This window comes from Pristiophorus japonicus, chromosome 17 (genome assembly GCF_044704955.1).
Source record: "Pristiophorus japonicus isolate sPriJap1 chromosome 17, sPriJap1.hap1, whole genome shotgun sequence".
In the NCBI taxonomy this organism is placed as follows: Eukaryota; Metazoa; Chordata; class Chondrichthyes; family Pristiophoridae; genus Pristiophorus; species Pristiophorus japonicus.
Genome location: NC_091993.1, coordinates 115,676,723 through 115,702,639, shown reverse-complemented (window position 1 = coordinate 115,702,639; position 25,917 = coordinate 115,676,723). Strand labels below are relative to the sequence as shown.

The 25,917-nt window shown below is 44.6% G+C and overlaps 1 protein-coding gene across 1 annotated transcript; it reads left to right on the top strand.

Moving 5' to 3' along the window:
* The first annotated feature begins 4,597 nt into the window (after window positions 1-4,597).
* Window positions 4,598-24,043, top strand: prelp (proline/arginine-rich end leucine-rich repeat protein). Its single transcript, XM_070859114.1, has 3 exons — window positions 4,598-4,973; window positions 15,790-16,796; window positions 19,589-24,043. The coding sequence occupies exons 2-3, from the start codon at window positions 15,809-15,811 to the stop codon at window positions 19,762-19,764; spliced, it is 1,164 nt and encodes a 387-aa protein (XP_070715215.1). The 5' UTR covers window positions 4,598-4,973; window positions 15,790-15,808; the 3' UTR covers window positions 19,765-24,043.
* The last annotated feature ends 1,874 nt before the right edge of the window (window positions 24,044-25,917 follow it).

The following is a 25,917-nucleotide window of genomic DNA, read 5'->3' as shown; positions in this document are numbered from 1 at the left end:
TTCTCAGAATCGGACCACGATCAGCCCTAACACCAGCAGCACCAGGCACACCAGCAGCACCAACAACATCAACCTTCTCCACAAAACACCTGATGCTGCACAGGATACAGGGCAGCAGCAACTGAGTGCATTGCTGACTGGGAGGCCAGGGATGGCCTCACCATGGCCAGATTTACTTCACTTGACGCTGTACATCCTGGCTATCACATGATGCACCAGGTTGGCACCACCCCAGACTAACACCATAAAGCATCCCTACAATGCCCAAGCTATTCCTTTCACACTCATCAGCATTGCGGGGGGTATCGTTATGTCTCACCATTCACAGTAACTCACTAAGCCACTTCCAAAGGTGCACACAAATCTGTCCAAGAAAGCAAAGTATTGAAAATAAAGGTTTCAATGTTTGACACCACATTAACAGAAACTTCACATGAAGGTTGGATAAAACACCTAAGTGGCCACCCTTGAGTGTTGTTAGTTGGTATGATTGCACTAGGATGAGGGTGAGTGTGAGGGGTGGCTAGTGAGATGGGGATGTGATCATGTAGATAGAGAGAGAGGGATGGATGGAGGTGCAAGGTCAGTTGGTGTGAGTAAGGATGTGCAGGAGTCGGGTCGGGAAGGCAGAGTGATGGGGATGTGATGAGTGGCACAGCAGGATGAGGTTGAGTGTGGCATTGTACTAACGTTTCCTGATCTAATGAGATCGTTGAAAAGTTTGTGCCACTACAGCCAGATCCTCCTGACGACATCCCTGCTTGTGACCTCCTGTGTAATGTGCAAATAAGCTGCATTGATCTCCTGGGGAGGACTCTTTGGCCATCAGAAGGGAAGAGCACTTCCCTGCGTGTTGTGACTCCTTCCATTATCACATGGAGGGAGTCATGGGAGATTCTGGGTGCAGCCCTGCACCTCTGTGCTGTAGCACACTGATAGCACAAACGTCAAAAGTAAGGTGGTCGTGATCCCTTTAAGGAAACTGGCTCAAGACACATCATGAATGATGTCACCAGCCCCGCTCCAACTAATTGGGCCAAGAAACGCGCTGGGCAGGCTTAACAAGCCCTATCAACAGAAATTCATTTTAGACAGCAGGATGGAGCCAGCAATGGGGCCGCAACCTGCCGAGGTGAGCAAGATCCCGGCCAACAAGTTATTTTCAAGTGCAGCGACTTTTGTTATTGAGACACCCATGGCAGCCATTTTGCACACAGCAAGGACTCACATACAGCCATATGACGACAGATGGGGACCCAGTCATGAAGACCATTATTAAGTGTTAATCTGTTTTGGGGGGGTTTTGGGGGGTAATATATTAGCATGGATAGAGGATTGGCTAACTAACAGAGACAGAGAGTCGGGATAAATGGTTCATTCTCTGGTTGGCAACCAGTAACTAGTGGGATGCCGCAGGGATCAGTGCTGGGACCCCAACTATTTACAATCTATATTAACGACTTGGAAGAAGGAACTGAGTGTAATGTAGCCAAGTTTGCTGACGATACAAAGATGGGAGGAAAAGCAATGTGTGAGGAGGACACAAAAAATCTGCAAAAGTACATAGACAGGCTAAGTGAGTGGGCAAAAATTTGACAGATGGAGTATAATGTTGGAAAGTGTGAGGTCATAGAAACACCGAAACATAGAAAAATAGGTGCAGGAGTAGGCCATTCGGCCCTTAGAGCCTGCACCATCATTCAATAAGATCATGGCTGATCATTCCTTCAGTACCCCTTTCCTGCTTTCTCTCCATACCCCTTGATCCCCTTAACCGTAAGAGCCATATCTAACTCCCTCTTGAATATATCCAGTGAACTGGCATCAACAACTCTCTGCGGCAGGGAATTCCACAGGTTAACAACTCTCTGAGTGAAGAAGTTTCTCTTCATCTCAGTCCTAAATGGCCTACCCCTTACCTTAAGACTATGTCCCCTGGTTCTGGACTTCCACAACATCGGGAACATTCTTCCCGCATCTAACCTGTCCAGTCCCATCAGAATCTTATATGTTTCTATGAGATCCCCTCTCATCCTTCTCAACTCCAGTGAATAAAGGCCCAGTTGATCCAGTCTCTCCTCATATGACAGCCCAGTCATCCCATGCCCAGTCATGCACTTTGGCAGAAAAAAATCAAAGAGCAAGTTATTATTTAAATGGAGAAAAATTGCAAAGTGCCGCAGTACAGCGGGACATGGGGATACTTGTGCATGAAACACAAAAGGATAGTATGCAGGTACAGCAAGTAATCAGGAAGGCTAATGGTATCTTAGCCTTTATTTCAAAGGGGATGGAGTATAAAAGCAGGGAAGTCTTGCTACAGCTATATAAGGTATTGGTGAGGCCACATCTGGAATACTGCGTACAGTTTTGGTTTCCATATTTACGAAAGGATATACTTGCTTTGGAGGCAGTTCAGAGAAGGTTCACTAGGTTGATCCCGGGGATGAGAGGGTTGACTTATGAGAAAAAGTTGAGTAGGTTGGACCTCTATTCATTGGAATTCAGAAGAATGAGAGGTGATCTTATCAAAACGTATAAGATTATGAGGGGGCTTGACAAGGTGGATGCAGAGAGGATGTTTCCACTGATGGGGGAGACTAGAACAAGAGGACACGATCTTAGAATAAGGGGCCGCCCATTTAAAACAGAGATGAGGAGAAATTTCTTCTCAGAGGGTTGTAAATCTGTGGAATTCGTGCCTCAGAGAGCTGTGGAAGCTGGGACATTGAATAAATTTAAGACAGAAATAGACAGTTTCTTAAACGATAAGGGGATAAGGGGTTATGGGGAGTGGGCAGGGAAGTGGAGCTGAGTCCATGATCAGATCAGCCATGATCTTATTGAATGGCGGAGCAGGCTCAAGGGGCCGTATGGCCTACTCCTGTTCCTATTTCTTATGTTCTTATGAAAGATAACACTTTTCTTTAAATGGCACAGGAAGATGTGGCCTGAGTTTAAGTTCCCATCTGAACCACAGTACGTCCAACAATGTGGCATTCAATACTGGACGGGAGCGTCAGAATGGATTGTGGGTTTGCAGCCTGGATGGTGGTTTGGATTTACAGCTCTCTGACTCCGAGGTGAGAGTGCTGCCAACTGAACCAAGCTGATATTGAACCAACAAAACCCATTTCCATGTTGCAGCTGGTGTTTGATGTAATGCTCAGTACTGGAGATTTGCCGAGCTTTTCTGCTTGGCTGTTTGGAGTGCTAGCGAAGTGTGGGAGTGAAAATGTATGATTAAATTAACGGGGGTGAAATTGGTCTGCACCAGTAGCGCAAAATGGGCTCACAGGGAATTGGCAGGCCGCTTTACTTTACTTTACTGATTTTCTTCCTCGATGGAAAATGGGCTGCCTATTCACGACGAGCCCGTTTTCAGGCTGCTGGCCAAGACCAGTTTCACCCCCAGTGAACCTTAGCAGTTTGGAAAAGATCGGTAGCTCTGCTGGAAATTAGCACAGATGGTTTTTCAGTTATACATTACTGTACCCGTTATTCCAACCGTTCCTACTCCTGGCCAATATTTACCCCTCAACCAACATCACTAAAACAGATTATCTGGTCATTATCACATTGCTGTTTGTGGGAGCTTGCTGTGCGCAAATTGGCTACCACGTTTCCCACATTACAACAGTGACTACACTTCAAAAAGTACTTCATTGGCTGTAAAGCGCTTTTGGATGTCCGGTGGTTGTGAAAGGCGCTATATAAATATAAGTCTTTCTTTCCCCACAATGAAGGCAGTGCCTCCTTTCAGAGCACAGAAATGGGCCCCTCCTTTGAAGAAAGGAAGATAAATGAAGCGCCGGTCATTAAGATCATTATTAAGCGTTCACTGACTATTGCAGTTGAGGCAAATTTCAAAGCAAAACGGCCACTTCAGTCGGCCTTCCATCGCCATTTTGAATTCAGCCACAGCGCAAGGTGAGGGGTAGGCATGGCCCCTGTGCGGTCATTATGATCAAAGTGATACTTGCGCACCGAGGAGCCTCATTTACTCGCTGACTTTATTCTGAAGTCAGATACCAAAAATGGCAGATTCACCTTTAATGATGCTGTGAGCCAAATGTGCATCTTTTATAAAAAAAAAAGGAAACTGCAGGGCTTTACTCTCGAGGGATCCTCACGGGGAACACACTGTTACGATTAATGTTTACGCCTTGTAGTGGAGCCAGGAACTACATTCTTCTCAGTGCAACAACATTAAATTGCAATGCCTTATCATTTCGAGCCGCCGTATGATGTTCCAAAGTCATTGCGCACTTAAATTGTTTGTCTCCAGATGTCGATAGAAATTAATGCTGGCAGAACCCAATGTACCAAAGCTTACTGCCAAACACCAAAGTGTCCAAACAATAAAAAAAACTGAAGAAAAGTAATACTATTTGTCTTGTCCTCAATGAAAAAATGTGAAGAAATGCCTAATGACTTGATCAATTCTGTTATGATAGGTGTCCTATATTTTAAGAATGCCCCAGTAAGGCAGACAATTTAAAGCTCTGAAGCTTTCACTATGAATGAATATAAACCATTCACATTGTAAAGTAGAGAGAGCTAGTGCTCCGAACTGTCTCCCTGCCCAGAAAGAACATCTCCGAAGCTATTTCCACTTTCTCTTAAGCCTCCGCAGAATTCTGTATCCCTCACCCAGATCCTTTGGGGACGTAGGTAGCTGCCAGAAGGACTCTGGATGAAGTGATGCATAAATATTGGAAAGAATGTGGGGAATGTGGTGATGAAGGAATGCATTTATTTCACTGAGGTAAACGTTATTAAATGTGGGAATCTGTGCATGAGGATTTGGGGGTGTGGATTCAATCTTAAGGAGTTGGCTGGGAGATAAAGGATGTATTGTTGCCCCGATGGAGTCTGAGGGACGAGAAACACACTGAAACATAACAAAAACATACGGCACGATCAGTCGAGGCTGCATTTAGGAAGAAGGAGACAGATTCGGGAAGATTGTGGTAAGCATGCAGTTTGCTGGAAGTTTAACATTCTACAGTGTTACTCTAAATGGACAAAATAAACTCTCCAAACATTTGTATCATCCAATGTTAGGGCTTTTATGAGAGTTACTGATGATTTTCATGGGATGTATTACGAAAACATCAGTGTTTTCTGGAGATGTTTATTTTAGTGGGCTTTAATGTTTCAAGTGAAATTAGCTCACTTTTTAAATACATATTTGTCTGTGTGAATAGTTTTATTTTTAACAAAGCATTTTTACTTCTGGTTTCATAGATTGGGGAAAAAAACTGAAGTTAAGTTTGAAACATTTGCTTAAAACTATTTTTCTCACTGAAGTTTAACTTTCACTGCGATGGACATAAAGAATTACCAAGCATTTAGTGTTACCAAGCATAAGAAAAACCCATTGTAAGTGGAAACGTGTTCGCGTGACAGTTTATTGTAATTAGTTACTAATGAGTTTGCCATTTGCTTTGAGCAGGGGCCAAGCTTGGGCTATCACCGGTCAAGCTAAGAATGTGTTTACAGACATAATTTGTTCGATTTATATGTTTTCTCCCGTTTTAAGTCAAACTTTAGGAGCTAGCTTATAGTTTTGTGGAGCAAAAGAATCTGAGTCAGAACCCAACAAATTAATTTGATTCTGTTACTCCTCCCTTGCCAAATTAATTTTTGAGCCGACTGTCTGTTTTGCTTTAGAAACTAGCACTCAAATCAATTCAATCTGAGCTCACATTTGAATTGTTTACATTCTGACAAAAAAAATGCACTCAAATATAAAACGGGTGTCTTATTTACCCTTACTTAATGCACTCTCCCTCAACACTTGTTAGTTGTGGCTGCTAGGTGCCACTTAATGCTTTCAACTGACCCCCGGCTCCACCTGAGTGGAACACACTGGCACGGCGATCTATTTACTCAGCAGCCACAGAAGCCTCTTAATCAGAAAAATGAAACAAGTTGGGATGCTGCAGAATTATGCAGTGGTCCATAAAATTGAATCGGTTTGAGTTCCCAAGACCTAAGGAACCTATAGCACAAAGTTCACGGTGTAAATTTAGGTTATTTAGTCCAAAGAAGAGAGCAGTTAGACCTCTAATGCATTCCACTTCATCTCAGTGAAGTCCCATGTGTTTTAATCTAACTTTGTGTTGTGAACAGCTGCAGGCTCAGAGGTACAACAGCCTGTTGTGTTAAGATTACTTTACCGAATAGTGTCACAGTTCCTCCGGGAACATTACGTTTGTTGCCGTTCTCAGTTTAGGAAACCTCATTGAGGTCTTTTGATATTCTTAGGAAATAAAACAGTTTCTTTTAACAATTTGTATCCCTTCAATTTTCTTTTTCTCTCCCTCTCCTCTCAGCTCCACTCCTGCTGTGTTAAACTGTTTCATGGGAGGCCGCAGTCCTCTGGCCCTCCTGGTGACGTAATTTCGACAGCAAAGCATTGCTGGGCTGGAGCTTTTATTAACAAAAACACTGCTTGTGCAAAATAACTGCACGCGTGAACCTGATACAGGTCGGCTGGTGCACGTGTGTCTGGGATATAGGTCGGCTGGTGCACGTGTGAATGGGATATAGGTCCGCTGGTGCACGTGTCACTGGGATACAGGTTTGCTAGTGCATGTGTATCTGGGATACAAGTCTTCTAGTGCATGTGTGACTGGGATACAGGTCCACTAGTGCATGTGTGACTGGGATACAGGTCCACTAGTGCATGTGTGTCTGGGGTACAGGTCCACTAGTGCATGTGTGACTGGGATACAGGTCCACTAGTGCATGTGTGACTGGGATACAGGTCCGCTAGTGCATGTGTGACTGGGATACAGGTCCGCTAGTGCATGTGTGACTGGGATACAGGTCCGCTAGTGCATGTGTGACTGGGATACAGGTCCGCTGGTGCACGTGTGACTGGGGTACAGGTCCGCTGGTGCAGTTGTGAGCCTGGAAAGCTGATGTTGACCTGCGATATCCCATAGCAGCATCACAGCCAAGTGCACACTGGCGCCGACTATGTGTCCACACCTTTGCACTTTCCATCAGGGGTATCTGGATAAGAACCAGAAGCCGGAACACTGGCCAATATGCCTTCATTCTGTAACCCTAGGGGAATCGAAACCCAATGGGACTCCCACCACTATCCCAGCCGGGAGACGCTAATCCAGCACTGAATGAGTCACCAAGTCTTGGTCCTCGCTGGTTTGTCATGGCTCCGTTCCACGTTGAGGATTGGCATTATCATCGGAGCCACCAGGGGAGCACCACCTTTCTGGCCTGTGCTCTGTGGCTGCCCAATGGGTTCCAGCCAAACAGTACTTTGTTTATGCTCCCTATCTGCAGCTACTGTTCTACCCAGAAGAGAAAGCATGGCATGCACAGTTACACATGTGCATTGAGCTTCTCTCCCAGCAGTTGGACGTTAAATATTTAGAAATTGTTGACTGATATATTTGCACTGTCTAATCATTTAATTGGACTACAAGTGGATCTCTGAGCATTGTTTAAAACCCAGTTTGACACCTTGCTGCCGTCATTCTGCTGGTGTGACACTCTCTCCACCAAGGGCTCTCACATACTGTCACGTTCCCAATTAAGGCATTTGTGTACTGTACAAGAGGAAAACTCTCTGTGAGCAAGATTAGGATCAGCCTGCTCCATGGAGTAAGAGTCCCAGCCCACAGCCCTCTCTGTTTGTAACACTTCTGTTATGTAATTTTTTTAAACAATACCCCGTTTAAACTTTTTTTCGAAGAAATGAAAACAAAATGCTTAATGAAGAAATTAGCATAGAAATACAATACAGTAGGATCAATATATCCAACTGCAAGAGTTATAAATCACACCATACCATTAATAAAATCTTATGCATGAATATGGAAACTATGATGTCATGTTGTAATATGTTTATAGATTTTGCTGCTGCTCTCCGGCCAATTACTTTCTGCTGGGTAATGCATACTTATTTCCGAATTAAGCTGTGTTACGTGCATGACTGTACCATTAATCCCTTCATGTATTCCATTATTTATAGGTGTAGGTCGCTATTTCTAATTGTTTTCACACACTGCATGTGCATGTGTGTGTGACTGTAAAAGCCCAACAAAGGGTTAAGCACCACTGACTCTGTGCAATGGCTTTTTAAGTTGTCCAGGTTCTTATGTGGTCTCCGATGATCCAGAGGGGTTGAGATGAAGACGGTTTGACATTTCTACAAAGCAATATTCCATAAACATTGCAGTCCACAATGTTTTATGTCAATGTCCACACGATCAAAGCTACACGTTCCAATTGGAAGCCATGCCACATATTAATTCTACACTTCAACATGTTTGATCTTAGAGTACATTTGATACCTCCCTGCTCTATATCACCAAGCATAGATTTTTTTCTTCGGAATACTGGAGTTTTGTTGCCTTTTTTTTTAAGTGAATTACTTTAGACCGAGCTTATCTCTTACCTTGCAGAGTGTTATGAAGGCATTTCAACTCAAGAAATGATGGGCAAAGTAGCCACAGCCGAGTGTTTGTTTGACAGCAGGAGTTTTGATCAATTGGGCACAAATGGGAAAAATTTCCCTTTTGTAAAATTGATTCACAACCATTCCTTTTTTCAATATTGTTACGATCCAAAATGCTTCAGCATGTCTCACTTTAAGATTCGGAAGCTATAATAATGTAAATTGACACCACTGCTGTCAGAATGTCTTCTGTATTGCCAAGAAATTTGGTCATGGTCTGGATCTGGTGCTGTGGAACAGGGAGCAAGAGCACTGAAGTCATGATTTCATTGTTTGGCTTGGAATACTGACTGGGTCCCGGTGTGGTGATTTAAGATTTGGAAGGACTACACCGTTATGATGTGGTTTGGATCCTATTTTATCATATAAAATAACTGGTGACTTCATACAAAGAATTTGAGAAGTTTACAAATGTCAAACCGTCTTCATGTCTTCATTTTGCTTGGCAAATGTTGAACTTGGTAATGGAGAATGTTTACTTAACTTTTTAAATAAATGCTAAGCCTTTTTTCCTTCAGGTTGATGTAGATCCCATGGTGCTACTCGAAGAGCAGGGGTGTTCTTGGCCAATATTTATGCCTCAACCATCATCACTAAAAAATATTATCTAGTCATTACCTCTTTGCTGTTTGTGGGACCTTGCTGTGCACAGTTTATCTGTGGAGTTTCCCTCTGTAATGTATTTGTTTCATGGGTTCTTTGCTTAAGAAGTCATAGCAACACATTGCTATTAAGAACTAGTTGGTTTATTAACAAAGGTTTAACAATCACACTACACATTACCAGTTCATCCACTAGACTCACAACTGCATACCTCATCGTGGATGGCGTAGACCCAACTGACTGGGGTTTTATTGACCTTGTGAACATCACGTGACTGGCTAAGCCACCAGCAATGCAACAGCTCTACAACTGTTTTAAACGTAACTTTCAATCAAGTGCCCCTTTTTTCTGAGGGCACACATAAACACAAATTAACAATTAAGCATTAAAGGGAACCATGTCAAATCAAATTAAATAAACACTTTGTTCCCTGTTGAGATGATGCACTCCAGTCCCTCCGGCGCCCACTTCTCACAGAAGGCCGCGAGCGTACCGGTGGACACCGTGTGCTCCATTTCCAGGGACACCCTGGCTCGAAAGTAACTGCGAAAGAGAGGCAGGCAGTCAGGCTGAATGACCTCCTCGACCGCCCGCTCCCTGGATTGGTTAATGGCCACCTTGGCCAGGCCCAGGAGCAGTCCTACAAGGAGGCCCTCCGATCTGCCCGCTCCCCACCGCACAGGGTGCCCAAAGATCAGGAGCGTGGAACTGAAATGCAGCCAAAATTTGAGGTGCAGCCCCTTCAAATAATGGAACAGGGGCTGCAACCTCACACACTCTATAAGAACATGGAACACGGACTCTTCCAAACCGCAGAAATTGCAGGCGGCCTGGGAGTCCATGAACGGACTTAACAATCCATTGCACGGGACTGCTCCATGCAATACCCTCCAGGCCAAGTCCCCAATAAATAATGGGAGGACTCCCGCATAAAGAGCACTCCAGTGGGGACCCCCGCCTCCTCCGGACAGCAAGATGGTGCGCTATGGCATGTCCGGACGGCAGAGTGGAGAGTGTGCAAGAGCAGCTCATACAGGCATCCCCTTCGCGCAGAACTGAAAGGCACGGAGGGGATTTCCCGGGGGAAGTTCAAGTTGTGAGGCGCCGGCTCCCGAGGGAGGTTTCGGGGCTTGGCGCCGATGAGGAATTCCGTCTGGACGGGGGTCAGTTCGGATGGGGTCGCACCACGTGCTTGAGCCTCCGCGACACAGGGCCCAGTGCCATTTTTAGTGACCCGATGGCATTGGTCGTGAGCCTGACGTCGGCCCAGGATAGGCGCCGTGCCAGCTCGTCTGGCGTCATTCAACCGGCTCCTCTGCATCCAGTAGGTCCCTGACCCTGGTCACCTCACCAAACACAGCCCTCTCATCCGCCTGCTACCTAAAACCGTGCTCGTGGTAGGATGGATTCCTGAGCAGCGGCTCCCGAAGAACAACCGCCACTCCAGACGGGGGAGTACTGCGCTTGGCGGCGAACTTGTTCCAGACCCTGATGGCTTGGACGCCTCCCAGGGTACAACAACAGCTCTACAAACTTGTGAGCATACTCATAGATGCATACATTACAGCAGTGATTACACCTTTTTTTTAAAAAGTACTTTGTTGGCTGTAAAGAGCTTTGGGATGTGCTGAATGTGAAAGGTGCTATATAAATGTTGTTTCATAATCTACCGTTAGGTCAGCACACGCAGTATCCAAAATACAGTCGCTCGAGTACTGTGGCCTTCAGGAGCACAGAAATCAGAACGCAATCTGCATTAAATTCTTTCCAATGGCATTGGGGCGGACAACAGCAACTATTGGGTTCTTGGAAACAAATGACCAACAGTAGCCGTGAATGTCAAGCAGGATAAGTGGGTGAATAGCTCTGTCATTCTCTCATTTATTGATGGACCTTGATGACCGGTTATGCATTAATTAAAGCTGACTGCAGTTATCTGGCTTTAGTACTACAGTCATTCGTGAAAGTCTGTTCACAACTGGTGAGACTGGAGTCTATAGTGCACTCGGGGAAACAAAATCATTTGGAACTCATTGTTTGTGTCCCTTTTAAAAAAGGCGGCATTTAATGGCTTAAGTGATTCCGACTAATGATTTAATCATCCTAATTGATAGCCAAAAAATTTGGAAACATGTGACATGATTTAATAAACATAGGCGCAACCAACTGGGCCTGGGGGGCAATTTAACCCCCCCCCCCAAATTTATTTGGCATAGCTTTTGTCCTTCCCACTGCTCCATGTTGTGGAATTAACGTCTCCTCCCTCATCTCTGTGGATGCAGTTGTGCCCCGGGATATAAATAATTTTATGTGCAACAAGATCTTTATCTTTTAAACAGACATTTCAATCTAAATGTTCTGAAACTGAAGGGAGAAAAATTTGCAAGGCCGTGTGGAAAGGGCAGAGAAGTGGAAAGGATTGGAGCACTCTGTCAAAGAGCCAGCACAGGCGCGCATGACCTCTTTCTGTGCTTTATCTTTCTATGAAACTGTGGTTTAAGAATTACAAATATTTAAGAAATAGATTGCCTCTTAGTTGTATGAATGGCTTTAAATGGTAAATAAATGCGTGTGTATATAAATAACAAATTGATTTTTCAAACAATGTGTTTCACCACAGTGTTTAGAAACCAACATTTCGTTAAATAGCAAGAAATGCATTACGTTATTTTACACATGGCATCCTGTAATATTTTTACATAGTAAGCTTGAAAATTAACATCACCACTTTAATTATTAAATTACATTAGTTTAATTCAATATGTTTTAATGGCATTCCCATGTTAGTTGCTCATAAAAGCTAACAACAAAAATATGACTAATTTCCTCCGAGTCTGTCATAGTTCAAAACACTAATTCAGTTGAGGAAAAGCTCTATTAAGACAAAATTCCAAATAAACAACTCACGTATGATAGGAATGTTATTGGCACAGGAAGCCCCTCGGCACTATTGTCTGAACAATACTGTGGGAAAGTAACGTTACAGTAATTCCAGCGTGCCATGCCTTGGAGGGTTGCAATCAACTGAACAAATAGTGTCAGCCAGGTCAGTGGGTAGCACTCTCAGCTCTGAGTCAGAAGGTTGTGGGTTCAAGTCCCACTCCAGAGACTTGAGCATAACGCTCTAGGCTGGCACTCCAGTGCAGTGCTGAGGGAGCTCTGCATTGTCGGAGGTGCCATCTTTCAGATAAGACGTTAAACCGAGGCTCTGTCTGCTCTCTCAGGTGGATGTAAAAGATCCCATGCCACTATTTCGAAGAAGAGCAGGGGAGTTATCCCCGGTGTCCTGGCCAATATTGATCCCTCAATCAACATAACAAAAACAGATCATCTGGTCATTATCACATTGCTGTTTGTGGGAGCTTGCTGTGTGCAAGTTGGCTGCTGTGTTTCCTACATTACAACAGTGACTACACTCCAAAAGTACTTCATTGGCTATAAAGCGCTTTGAGACATGTGGTGGTTGTGAATTGGACTGTACAGTCACCTGAGAACTCACTTTTAGAGTGGAAGCAAGTCTTCCTCAATTTCGAGGGACTGCCTATGATGATGGTTGTAAATGCAAGTTTTTCCTTTTCTGTTTAGAACAGAAGGCAGAATACAACGGGTTGGAAATCGAGCATTCAGCCTCTCTCCAGTATAATTTATTTGTTCAATATAAGATGTTGTTAGAAGGTGCATAATTTAATTGAAAACTTTTAATCGTGCACTTATAAAATATAGTTGTAACAATGTATTGTATAACGAAAGAAAGACTTGCATTTTTATAGCACCGTTCATGATCTCAGGATGTCTCAAAGCACTTTACAGCATATGAAGTACTTTTCAAATGTAGTCACTAAGTGTAGCCACTGTTGTACTGTAGGAAACTCACCAGCTAATCTATGCACAGTAAGGTCCCACAAACAACAATGAAATAAAGTGGTCTGTTTTAGATGTTGGTAGAGGAGAAATATTGTCACTTATTCATCAATAAAACATGTTAAAAGAGATTTTCCAATGATGACAATAATAGTTCGAGTCCAGTACTATGTGGTAACCTTCATTTCTTTCCCAAGTGTTGACCCCACTTAGCCTAACTACCCAACCGTAAAGGTTTATTGAAAATGAAACAAGTGAAGACTGTTGAGCCAGCCAATCTGGGTTCATTATGCTACTAGACACACACTTGGTGGGGTCATTCCATTGCCTGGTCTACACATACCACTCACATAATTCTGCTAAGAAAATAAACATCTTGTTTCAGCTGCTGCTAGTTCTCTCACTGACATGTACGGTGTTTACTTTATAACCCATCAACTTGAGATGAACGAGCTCCCAACGAAATGGACTTTTTGGCTGCCCTGATGACTCGATGGGTAAAGGCACTGCCCAGTTTGCTACCAAGCCATTCAGGTTTTCAGCATCTGCTTTTTAGTTTTATTGTGTTGTTCCCCCTTTGTTGACCTGCTGTCCACACAGTATGGTGCAGAAGATGCCAGCAACACACTGCCAGGGGATGTCATGGAGAGCACCATGTTGACATAACTCCTATTTTTATTCCATGCATGGAATGACCTCAGCGGTTTCGTAAGATCTCAAGTGATGCACCAGATGCTGTTGTTCCTTCTCTGACCAAGTTTGATTCAATTGTACCTCTGCGAGCTGCAGAAAATGGAACAGTTCAGTGTGGACACAGCCCCTCAGGGTAGCCAGGAGCAATAAATCAGTCTAGGTTCATGAAAGAGTGAGATCATTTGGAAAGCAATTTTTCAAAAATCCACCATAAACCTCAAGTGCTGAAAAGTACGCAGTAATCTGGCTTTGGAAAGGGTTCCTGCTGGAATTGCTACTGGATATTTTTTGGGTGCATGTGATATTGCTATACTCTTACACTACTTCAGCATTTCTGATTTGGTTCTGGTTTTCAAAACATGGCTATAGCATTGCATACTTTGTGCAGCCTGTCAACTGTTTAAACGTAAAGCCTGGATATTATGGTGCACAATGTTATTGTCTGAGCACACCATGTTATGTTCCTCTATCCAACATAGATCTTAACCCTAATTAAAACAAACAGATTAACACTGCCATTAAAATACCAGACCGAGTAAGTCAATGAAAAGATATTAATGTTCCAATGATAATATTAGAGTAATTTCTAAGCTTAAAAAGAATCCCATCTAGTGACACTATCATTAGACCACAGGAGCACCCTCAAAGCCTCCTTGAAAAAATGTAACATCTCCACCGACACTTGGAAATCCCTGGCCTAAGGCTGCCCAAAGTGGAGGAAAAGCATTCGGGAAGGCGCTGAACACCTTGAGTCTCTTCGCCGAGAGCAAGCTGAAGCCAAGCATGACAGTGGAAGGAACATGAGGCATCGCAGGCACCCTGCCCACCTGTTCCTTCAACCACTGTCTGCCCCACCTGTGACAGAGACTGTAGGTCCCACATTGGTCTCTTCAGTTATCATTTCTAGTGTGGAAGCAAGTCATCCTTGACTCTGAGGGACTGCCTATGATGATGATGATGATGATGATGATGACAGGAGCAGTATATTTCTTCACTAGCCTAGACTGAGGATGGGACTGAGGCACATTATTGGGGCAGTGTAGAAGGAGCTCGGCTGTGCACCCAACTGCAGTCTACCTGAACTGGGAGTGCTTGATCCTGTACTGAGTGCCAAGAATAGAAAATGATCCCTACAGAAAAGAAGATCAGATTCTTATATTCAGCAGCACCTGATGTCGGGAGGTTACTCCCCGCACCCATGGTAAGATCAGCTTTACCTTTACAATTGCGTGCATGGTGAAGATCCAGTAATGAAGAGTAGAGTAGCATAGTGGTTATGTTACTGGACTAGTAATCCAGAGACCTGAACTATTGATCCAGGAACAGTTCAAATCCCACTATGGCAGCTGGGGAATTCAAATTCAATTCATTAAATAAATCGGGAATAAAAAAGCTAGTATCAGTAATCAGGGACCATGATACTATCAGATTGCTGTAGAAATCCATCTGGTTCACTAATGTCCTTTAGGGAAGGAAATCTGCTGCCCTTACCTGGTCTGGCCTACATGTGACTCTGGACCCACAGCAATGTGGTTGACTCTCAACTGCCCTCTGAAATGGTCCAGTGAGCCACTCAGACGTATTCAAGAAGGTGGCTCACCACCATATTCTCAAGGGCAATTCGGGGCGGGCAGTAAATGCTGGCCTTGCCAGCAACGCCCACATCCCATGAATGAATTTAAAAAAAGGTGAGTTAGAAGTATGTCAAAGGTATTTTATCCCTTCTGAAGCAGCAATTTCCCTTAGTTAAAACAATTATTTGACAAGCTGTGTCTGCATCATCAGCCTCACTAGGACCAGTGTCATTCTTATTGTTAGCTTTTGCCTGTTTGATTCATACCTTGTTTACACTTGCGTATGAACACACAGTTTTCCATTGGTGTTATTTAATGCCGGCATTAAAGTTAACAGGCTAACAGTGGCATTAAATCAGAACATCTAGGCTACATTATCCAAGATTTGATATCAGAAAAGTTTCATAAGATGGGTGTTTATCGCCTGTTTGCATATGGGTATGTTTTATGAGGTGTAGTCCAGGCCCTAGTTTGGATTGCTTGTCTTTTTTTGTCTAATCATTGTGTTGGATACAAAAAAGTAATCTGGCAACTGTGTAAAGTACAACCTTCTTATTTTTACAGGGACAAGTTCAACTGGATCATGACCCATCTAGGATATATCCTTTTCATTGGTCTTATTCTGACCACAGTAGTCCATTGTCAGCGTCGCCCATCTAAACCCAAGCCTCCCAAGCCTGCCAAGGTTCCCAAGCCTCCCAAGCCTCCCAAGCCTGCAAAACCAGAGGTCATTGAACCTACAGAACCAAGTCTTGCCACAACACTTCCACCACCACTTCCCCATGGTCCAATATCCGGTTTCTCAGACTGCCCAAGAGAATGCCGTTGCCCTCCGGACTACCCCAATGCACTCTACTGTGACAGCCGAAATCTGAGACTGGTCCCCATCATTCCACACAGGATCCATTATCTCTATCTCCAAAATAACTTCATAGAAGCTCTGCCAGAACAGGCTTTCAGGAATGCAACTGAACTCAAGTGGGTCAATTTGGACAACAACCGGATTTCCAACCGGAATCTTGATAAGGAGGTGTTTAGCATACTGAACAAACTTCTTTTCTTGTACATGGATAGAAATAAGTTGGACGGAGTTCCCCCAAATCTTCCATCTAGCCTAGAGCAACTTCGGCTGTCCAGGAACCAAATTTCTAAAATCCCTTCAGGCAGCTTTAGCAAGATGGAGAACCTCACCTTGCTTGACCTCCACCATAACAAGCTTGTTGATAGCGTCTTCAACAGAAATACATTTAAAGGTCTCAAAAACCTAATGCAGCTCAACTTGGCCTACAATTCGTTGAATAAAATGCCTCCAACTGTACCTCAGCATATATTCCAACTCTTCTTGGATAAGAATCAAATCAAGGCAATACCTAATAACTATTTCAAGAATTTACACCATTTGGCCTTTTTAAGGCTAAATTTCAACGAGTTGACAGACAAAGGAATCCCCAATGGTCTATTTAATGTCTCAACCCTCCTGGACCTCCACCTGTCCAACAACAAACTCAATTCTATACCAAGTTTTAATATAAGGCTGGAACACCTGTATCTCAGCCACAACCACATTGAAAGTAAGTCCTTTATGTTATGTGTAGGTTCTGTTTTTTTATTATTGCACTTTCATACAGTGCAGTAACTATTCTGAAGTATGAACATATTCTAACTTATTTGATATTAAACTTTTGCTGACCAACTTTTCATGATTTGGAGTGCCAAAGAGACGGTCTACTCCATTTTTAGTTTTGAATTCAAATGATCTGATCATTCCGAATGTTTCACCATTACATTACCATATCACTGTGTTATTTATACTTGGTAAGTCAATTTTTTTTAAAAGTGCAAACCTGGAGTTATCAGAAGTTGGCGATATAGCTAAAGTTCTTTAGTTGATGTTGAGTATTTACATTGCATAAGAGTGCCGACATGTTTCAGCAGAGCAGTGAATTCTGTCTGCTCTTTCATGAGAAAATATCATAACTCATTTCTGCCTACGGTGTTGGTTAATGATGCCACAAATCACAATATTGTGTTAAAACGTCCCTCAAGTCTTATACTTATTCTGAAATTAAAACCCTCCTGCATTGAGGCCCTAAAGCACTATTTAAAAAGCCAGGAGGCCTTATAAAATGGCCTCAATTTATATCTGAAGATATGTAACTTATCCTGTAAATGATTTTTAATCTATGTAGGCAATGCACAGGAATACAGGTTGAACCTCCCTTATCCAGAACTCCCTTATCCGGAACCACCCATCGTCCAGAACCTTTCTCGGCCACCGGGTTGCGCATGCGCAGAACTCCGACAAGATGTTGAATAAATTGAAGCCGTTCCTCGCTGCCGACTCCTGCAATCTCTGGCCTGACCCCGCGATTAACCGGCGCCCCCACCCCCCCCGATTTCTCTGCCGCGCTCCCAGCCCCAAGCCAGCCAGCCCCGATATCCCCTTGCTCAGTATCTGTACCATCCAATTTAACGTGACTACCCCTCGTCCGGAAAAATCCCTTATCTAGAACAGGCCAGGTTCCGGATAAGGGAGGTTCAATCTGTGTATATATATATTAATTAATCTCCTGTGTCATTGCGCGCAGGGAGTGAAGATCGAGCTTAGTCTTCAGGTGAAAAGGAGCCAGAAGATGGGGACAATTGGAGCAGGGCATAATTCAGTCTCCATTTTAAAGCCATGTTTTCTGCCCTTTTTATTATAAAATAATTTTGCAAAAAGCTTAAAGCAATTGTGGAAACAGAGAAGTGCAACTGGTTGCAGTGTGGGTGTTTCTCTGCAGTACAGGATGAGGAGCCAGGAGGTACAAAACTGAAGTGCAACAGTGCCACCACTGGCAAAAGGGTGTAATTACAATGTGACTGGTTTACATAGGCATTTAACATAAAAAATAGGAGCAGGAGTAGGCCATTTGGCCCCTCGAGCCTGCTGCTATTAATAAGATCATGGCTGATCTGATCTTGAGCTCGGCTCCACTTCCCTACCCGCTGTCACAGGAGAGAGAGTGGAGAGCACTAGATCCCACTATCACAGGAGCATCCAGTTGTGCCCCGGTGACTGCCCCCAAAGGAAGTGGAGTGTGGGAAATTGCACTCCGCTTCCATTGAGGGGTGGTAAGGCCAATTCTGCGGCGGGAGCAGGACTTCCACGTTGGGGGCTAAAATTCCCGGCTCCAGAAGGTTACCGCCCCCAAGATGGGAGCCTGTGCGGGGAGGCAGAGGGAAGTGGAGGGGAGACGGGGGCGGGGGATGGAGGGGAGAGTGGTGGAGGTGGGGGGGCGGAGAAACCCAGGGCGGGGGACAGGAGGGGCCACATTGCAGCGGAGGTCTGGGGGGGGGGGGGTGAAGCGTGTTGGAGGGGCGGGCCTGGGGGCTCTGTGCCTCAGTGCGGGGAGTGTTCGGAGTGGGGTGGACGGGTTGACTGCGCAGATGGCGGTTGGTGGATGTGGTGTGGTTGGCGTCGCGGGGGCGTGGCTCCGGGGTGGCCGGGGCTGGGGGCTCGACATCCGGGGGTGTTTGGCATTTGGGAAGGATTCTGACGGGACGGGGCGGGTTGGGTGCGGGGGGAGTGTTCCCGGTGCTGGGTGGGTCCGGAGCCGGGGGAGCTGGGGGGGGGGCACGCTCTTGGGATGGGGGTGTGGGCTGTTTGGGGCTGGTATTGGGAGAGACTTCTTCACTCGGGGAGTTGTTGGCCTGTGGGGTTACCTGCTACGGAGAGTTGTTGATGCCAGTTCACTGGATGTGTTCGGGAGGGAGTTGGATGTGGTCCTTGCAGCTGGGGGGGTCGGGGGGGTGTGGAGGGGGCGTGGGGGGGGGGGAGGTGCTAGGGTGGGTGATCAGCCATGATCTTGTTGAATGGCGGTGCAGGCTCGAAGGGCCGAATGCCCTACTCCTGCACCTATTTTCTATGTTTCTATGTTTTCCTCATAACCCTTCACTTGCTTATTCTTTCAAAAATCTGTCTAGCTCCACCTTAAATATATTCAATGACCCAGCCTCCACAGCTATCTGGGTCAGAGATTTATGATCCTCTGAGAAGAAATTTCTCCTCATCTCAGTTTTAAATGGGCGACACCTTATTCTTAATCTATGCCCCCTAGTTCTAGATTCCCCCTCGAGTGGAAACATCCTCCCTGCATCTACCTTGCCGAGCCCCCTCATTATCTTATATGTTTCAATAAGTTCCCCTCTTATTCTTCTGAACTCCAATGAGTATATTTGCCACCATAAAAGCGCACATAGGATTTGATGGAAAAAGTTGACGCAGGAAGTGCATGCGGACACAGGGTTTTTAGAATATATTATAGATAGATATATACTTGGCTCGATCAATTTAAAATGTTACATTTCCCCCTCCTCACAGGAATCAATGGAACTGAAATCTGCCCATGTCCCATCGATAACATTGCTTTGCACGCCCATGACATGGAACTTATACCACGCCTTCGGTATCTGCGGCTGGATGGAAATGCCCTGGAACCCCCAATACCAATGGACATGATGTTGTGTTTCAGACTCCTGCAGGCAGTAGTGGTTTGAAAGCTAGATTCACCTTCCCCTCTTTAAACAGGGGCCATTTTTAAACAGGACTATTATTCCAACTATCTTTCCGTCAGATTATTGCTATGATCGTGTTAAATGCTCAGACACAAAAGTACTGCAGAACCATTTTTTTCCTTTCAGATTACCGTCGTTTCAACTTACGACACAAAACTGACCCGAACTGACCCAAGTGGGATCACCACCCATGCTTTAAACCGACAGCTGGATCCTTTTGCTCCAAGGACACGAAACGTATGAAAAATAAAGACAAAGAGCAGCTGAACTGTTCAGTCTGTCGCATTCAGACATGGTTCAGCCTCCATGCACCACCAGCCCACCTCCCGATTGTGCAATCTCCTGGAAGAGACAAAGAAAAAGAAAAAAACAACGAACGAAAAATCCTGAGCTCAATTTAGGAAAAAAAAAACATTGAAACTCTTGTGAACACAGGTAAAACTTCCTGGCGATCTCCTCTCTGATTCTCGAGTACTCCAATCATGTGGTGTGTTGGGTCTGGCTAATTTTTTTGTTATATAAGTGCGCTTGTGGTGTTAAGATGATGCTCAGACGATGACCTTTGTATTTGCTCCTGCTGTGGTGCAGACGAGAGGAATGCATGTGCTCCAGGGTCATGTTATTCTAATCTAGTTTCTGGTTCTGATCGAAGCTAAGCTGTCACTTTCTTTGTGAAGTCAGTGTCGAATGGTCTATTGATGACTGCTGGAAATGTTGGGAACTATTGCTATTGTCTCTTTTTAATTTGTTGCCCGTTTGTACTTACTTTTCAATTTAAAAATGAGGGATGAATGGACTTGCATGTGAATTGAAGCGGACAGGAGCTGTGCCATGGTCTTGAGTAGGGCACTGTCTTGCTTCTAAATTAGTTACCAAATGCATAGAATATTAATGCAAGAAAATAAAAGTTTGAGAAGCAAATATGCATCATTAGCAGCTACTTCTGGTTTCTTTTGTCCCAGTAAAGGTTTTTGTCATTATTAATTGTTTACACTGTGCAGTTTTGTCCAGTAGACAGGATTATTAATTCATGCAGTCAGCTAATGGTCATCAGCCCACAGGCTGTTGAATTTGTGCTGACTTTGAAATGATTAAATAATCAATTTTGTCCCCTTTTTGACAGCTGGCACCATTGATGTAAGACTAATATACAAGATACTAGCAGATGTAATTATCACTTCCAAGATTCATTAGTGCGAGATCCAGCGAGGAAATTAGTGTTTGCAGCAATTCAAACACGTTAAATTGGATCTATTTTGCATTCTTCCTGATTGACCCAATTTATTGAAGTCTGTCTGTCCTCGTGAGGCTGCTTCCATCAGCCTCTTGAGGCAGATGAGTGGTGGCATAAGTCCTAACCTTAATGCATTCTTCACAAACCACACTGCAGTCATCACAAAGTGAGGCTTAGCGGGAAGAAATTAGGTGCATTTGCAACTCCCGTTAGCACCCCCAGGGGGCGCCAGCCGGGCGCAAATTACTTTGCGAACCGGGTGCAGCGCCGCTAGCGACTCCCGCTAAATTCAGCGGGAGTTTAGCGGCGGCGCTACGGCATTGCGCTGCGATCTCCTGCACCAGGAGATCGTGGTGTCATCGCCGCGCGCATCGCCCTGTTAGCGCCCCCCCGGCACATACGTTGGGTTTCTCCCCCACTGGAGCTGCGCCGGGCGATGACGGCGACAGTTTCTGGGGGTGCTTCCCCGGCGGCCGGCCGCCACCGGGCCGAGATTTAAAGGGAAGGCGGCCGGCTGCTGCCGAAAAAAAAAACTCCCATTTTGCTTCCCGCTCCGGTGCTGCTTTGGTCAGCCTCCCCGGTGGTCCCAGTAGGTGCGTTCCTCGTATGCAGGGTTTGCAGCTTGGGCCCTTCCCTTTAATTCAGGGAAGAGCCCCTCGTACGCGACAGTGCTATGGAGCCCCGTAGGTGGCACTGCTGAGCCGTGCCCCAAGAAGGAAGTGGAGTGCTTGATTTAGCGATCCACTTCCTTTCAGGGGCGGTAACCCCAATTTCTGCTGCAAAGTCTCGTGCTTCACGAGTGTTATCGCGCCCCCCCCAAATGGGGCGGTACCCAATTTCTAGGCCAATGACGCTCCAGGGTATATCACCAGGCCATTAGTGAGGGTGTATTGCTTGTCTGTTGGTACATGTTGTGCATATTTTTCACAAACTCTAAAGTTTGCAGGTTCAGGAAAAAAATAAATTCTAAAATGTGTGGGAACAAAAAGCAAAAAAAATTTAAATAGGAAACATAACCGTATTTGCATACGTCTTTTCAATTATTTATATCCAGGTACGCTACGACAGCATAGTGGTTCTGTTACTGGACCAGAGAGCCTGGCCTAATGACCCGGAGACGTGAGTTCAAATCCCACTACTGCAGCTGGTGGAATTTAAATTCAATTAATTAAATAAATCTGGAATAAAAAGCTAATATCAGTAATGGTGACCATGAAACTATTGGATTGTCATCAAATACCCATCTGGTTCACTAATGTCCTTTAGGGAAGGAAATCTGCCGTCCTTACCCGGTCTGGCCTATGTGTGACTCCAGACCCACAGCAATGTGGTTGACTCTTAACTGCCCCCTGAAATGGTCGCCAAGTAAGCCACTCAATTGAATTCAAGAATGCGGCTCACCACCACCTTCTCGAGGGCTAGTAGGGATGGACAATAAATGCTGGCCTTGCCATTGACATCCACATTTTTTTAATCCAGCTTTTGAGCATTCATTTTAGGCTAAGAGGTGCTCGGCTGTAGGGATCAAATATGAAGCTTCAAGAAATATTGGGACATGAATTCTGTGTATACTCAGGACACAGGAGATCATATTTGTTCAGCTTGCAAATATTTATATCTTCATAAACTAGAAAAGACGCAACTATTACCATGATTTTAATAATATTGGTCTGATGTAGGTTAGCTCAGAGTTTGTACCCATAACCACAGCTATTGAATTCTGCTTGCACCCACAGCACAGCTCCGATCCAGTTCAATTTATTAAAAATTCATTCTTGGGATATGGGCGTTGCTAACAAGGCCAGCATTTATTGCCCATGGCAAGTTACCTGTGAGGAGCCTTCTTATTGACCTGTTGCAGAAAGTACTTCCACAATGCTGTTGGGTAAGGACTCCCAGGATTCAAACCCAATGACAAATTACGGAACGGGGATAGATGTGCAAGTTGGGATGGTGTGTGACTTGGAGGGGAACTTGAAGGCGACGGTGTTCACATGCACCTTCTGCCTTGTCCCTCTAGGTGGTGGGAGTCGCTGGTTTGGAAGGTGCAGCCAAGGAAGCCTCAGAGAATTTCTGCATTGCACCCTGTGGCACGTTGATGGCGGGAGTGCAGGAGTGCTTAAGGTGCGGGATGGGTTGCCGGTCAAGCGGGCTGCTTTGTCCTGGATGGTGTTGAGCTTCTTGAGTATTGTTGGAGTTGCACCCATCCAGGCAAGTGCAGAGTATTCAATCACAATCCTGATTGTGCCTTGTGGTTGGTGTCGAGCCTTTGGGCGATCAGGAAGTGAGCCACTCATTGCAGAATGCCCAGCCTCTGACTTGTTCCAGTAGCCACAGTAATTATGTGGCTGGTCCCGTTTAATTTCTGGTCAATGATGACCCCCAGGATGTTGATGGTGAGGGATTTAGTGATGTTAATGCCCTAATTAGTATATCACAAAGGTCTTTAAAGCTGCAATATTTTATAGCAGATAAGTTTTTTTTTAATGATGCCACAAATTGCTGTCTTGCTTATAAAGCGATTAACAAATATGTCGAATATTAATGTAAAGAAGCAACATTGCTCAATTACAAATCAAGTCTTCTGTCCACAAGTATCCATTCTCAGAGCTTTGCTTTATAAAATGATAGGTTGTTGCTATAATCCTCTTGATTTTGCAGATTGTGTGTGTGTGTTTTTTAAAAATGTATCTCAATATTAATTATATAATGACTTGCAAAGATTTTCACAGATTTCTTGCATGCAAATGTTATTAAGCAATATTTGTAGCAATAATTATAACCAAGATATTTTACTATAATAAATTGCAGCTTTAAACCCCTCCCTCATAGACATTGATATGCAAATTGTTTTCGTTTGCTTTGTTTTATGTTTATTTGCAGAGATCTGTAATTTACTGCAGTGCAGTTTAATGCATTTCTTGCACAAAAGCAGATATTGTAGGCATTGCTTACTCCACGTTTAATGAAATAATGAATAAATGGAATTAAAGTTCTTCAGCAAAAGAGAACACGAGATTTCTTTTTAATGCAATAAAGGATCTTTTAAAACTGTGTTTTTTTGTGCTGCTGGCTCCATCTGACAAATGATCAGAAAGCTATTTAAACATATGGGGGTGAAGCCGATGAAAAGGAACACTGGAAGAATACCTCACTGTAGATCTCAGTAATAAAGAGACTTTCCGACAGCATTTATATTTTAACCTCAGAGCTGAGCTGTGATCTTGTGGCAAACGTAGGGAATGCTGCAAATATCTATCACTTAAATGTTTTTGATATCGGCTGTTTTGGTGTCAAATACCTTTTTATTCGTTCCTGGTATGTGGGTGTCGCTGGCAAGGCCGGCATTGATTACCCATCTCTAATTGCCCTTGAGAAGGTGGTGGTGAGCCACCTTCTTGAACCGCTGCAGTCCGTGTGGTGAAGGTACTCCCACAGTGCTGTTAGGGAGGGAGTTCCAGGATTTTGACCCAGCGGCGATGAGGGACCTGCCGATATATTTCCAAGTCAGGATGGTGTGTAACTTGGAGGGGAACGTGGAGGTGGGGGTGTTCCCATGTGCCTGCTGCCCTTGTCCTTCTAGGTGGTAGAGGTCATGGGTTTGGGAGGTGCTGTCGAAGGAGCCTTGGGGAGTTGCTGCAGTGCATCTTGTAGATGGTAAACACTGTAGCCACGGTGGACTATATTCGCTGTTCACGATGTGGTCTACTCTACATTGGGGAGATCAAATGTAGATTGGGTGACCGCTTTGCGGAGCAGCTCCGTTCAGTCCGTAAGTGCGACCCCGAGCTTCCGGTTGCCTGCCACTTTAATTCTCCACGGTGGTGGAGAGAGTGAATGTTTAATGTGGTGGATGAGTTGCCAATCAAGCAGGCTGCTTTGTTCTGGATTGTGTCGAGCTTCTTGAGTGTTGTTGGAGCAATACTCATCCAGGCAAGTGGAAAGTATTCCATCACACTCCTGACTTGTGCCTTGTAGATGGTGGAAAGCCTTATGGAGTCAGAGGATGAGACACTCGCCATAGAATATCCAGCCTCTGATCTGCTCTTGCAGCCGCAGTATTTATACATTAATGTCATTAATACACACATTAAAGACAGTACATCTTAGTAACTGGGTTAACTATCCTTAACAAAACATCTCATACAAAATCTATAGGAGCCCAACAGATATATCATACACAATCCAATAGGAATATTATACATAAAAACAGAAAATGCTGGAAACCTCAGGTGGTCAGGCAGCACCTGTGGAGAGGAAGCAGAGTTAACGTTTTGGGTCGATGACCCTTCGTCAGAACTGGAGAGTGTTCGGAAAGAACATGTTCTTAACGAGCACTGAAAGGGGGAGGGGAAGAAAGAACAGTAGGGAAGGTCTGTGATAGGGTGGAAGGCAGGAGAGATTAGAGAGACAAAAGGGATGATGGGCCGAATTGAAATGGTAATTGTAGTGTATGAAATGATACAATGAACCCCGTACTGTGAGCCAATGACTCGGTGGAACCTGGTCTTTAATGGCTTCCAGAAGTGGAGATACAAAGGTGAAGTTCAGGTTATATACCGGGCCCAGCATGAGTGTACCTATGACCCTAGGACCTCCGACGGTAGTGCCCCCTGGTGGTGGGCAGACCTTATGTACATATATTACATCATTCCCATTGCCCCCCTCCCCCCCAACAGTTCTTGGCACAAGTCCATATTACAAGTTCAGACAGTCCGGAGCCCTTCGCTCCCTGGTTGACCATCTCAGTACAATCCCAGTGCTTTCTGAGTCTCTCACAACTTGGGGCTGGGCGTTGACCACATGGGTTTTTCTGATGGCTGGACGTGAGTTGGTTGGTCGTCTAAGCTCGTGGTGTCTTCTTCCAACTGTTCCGGTTCGTCAGTGTGTTTTAGCTTGAT

Coding starts and splice junctions, on each gene's coding strand:
- prelp (XM_070859114.1), top strand. CDS start 15,809: ATGACCCATCTAGGATATATCCTTTTCATTGGTCTTATTCTGACCACA. Junction 16,797..19,588: donor CAGCCACAACCACATTGAAA/GTAAGTCCTTTA, acceptor CCCTCCTCACAG/GAATCAATGGAACTGAAATC.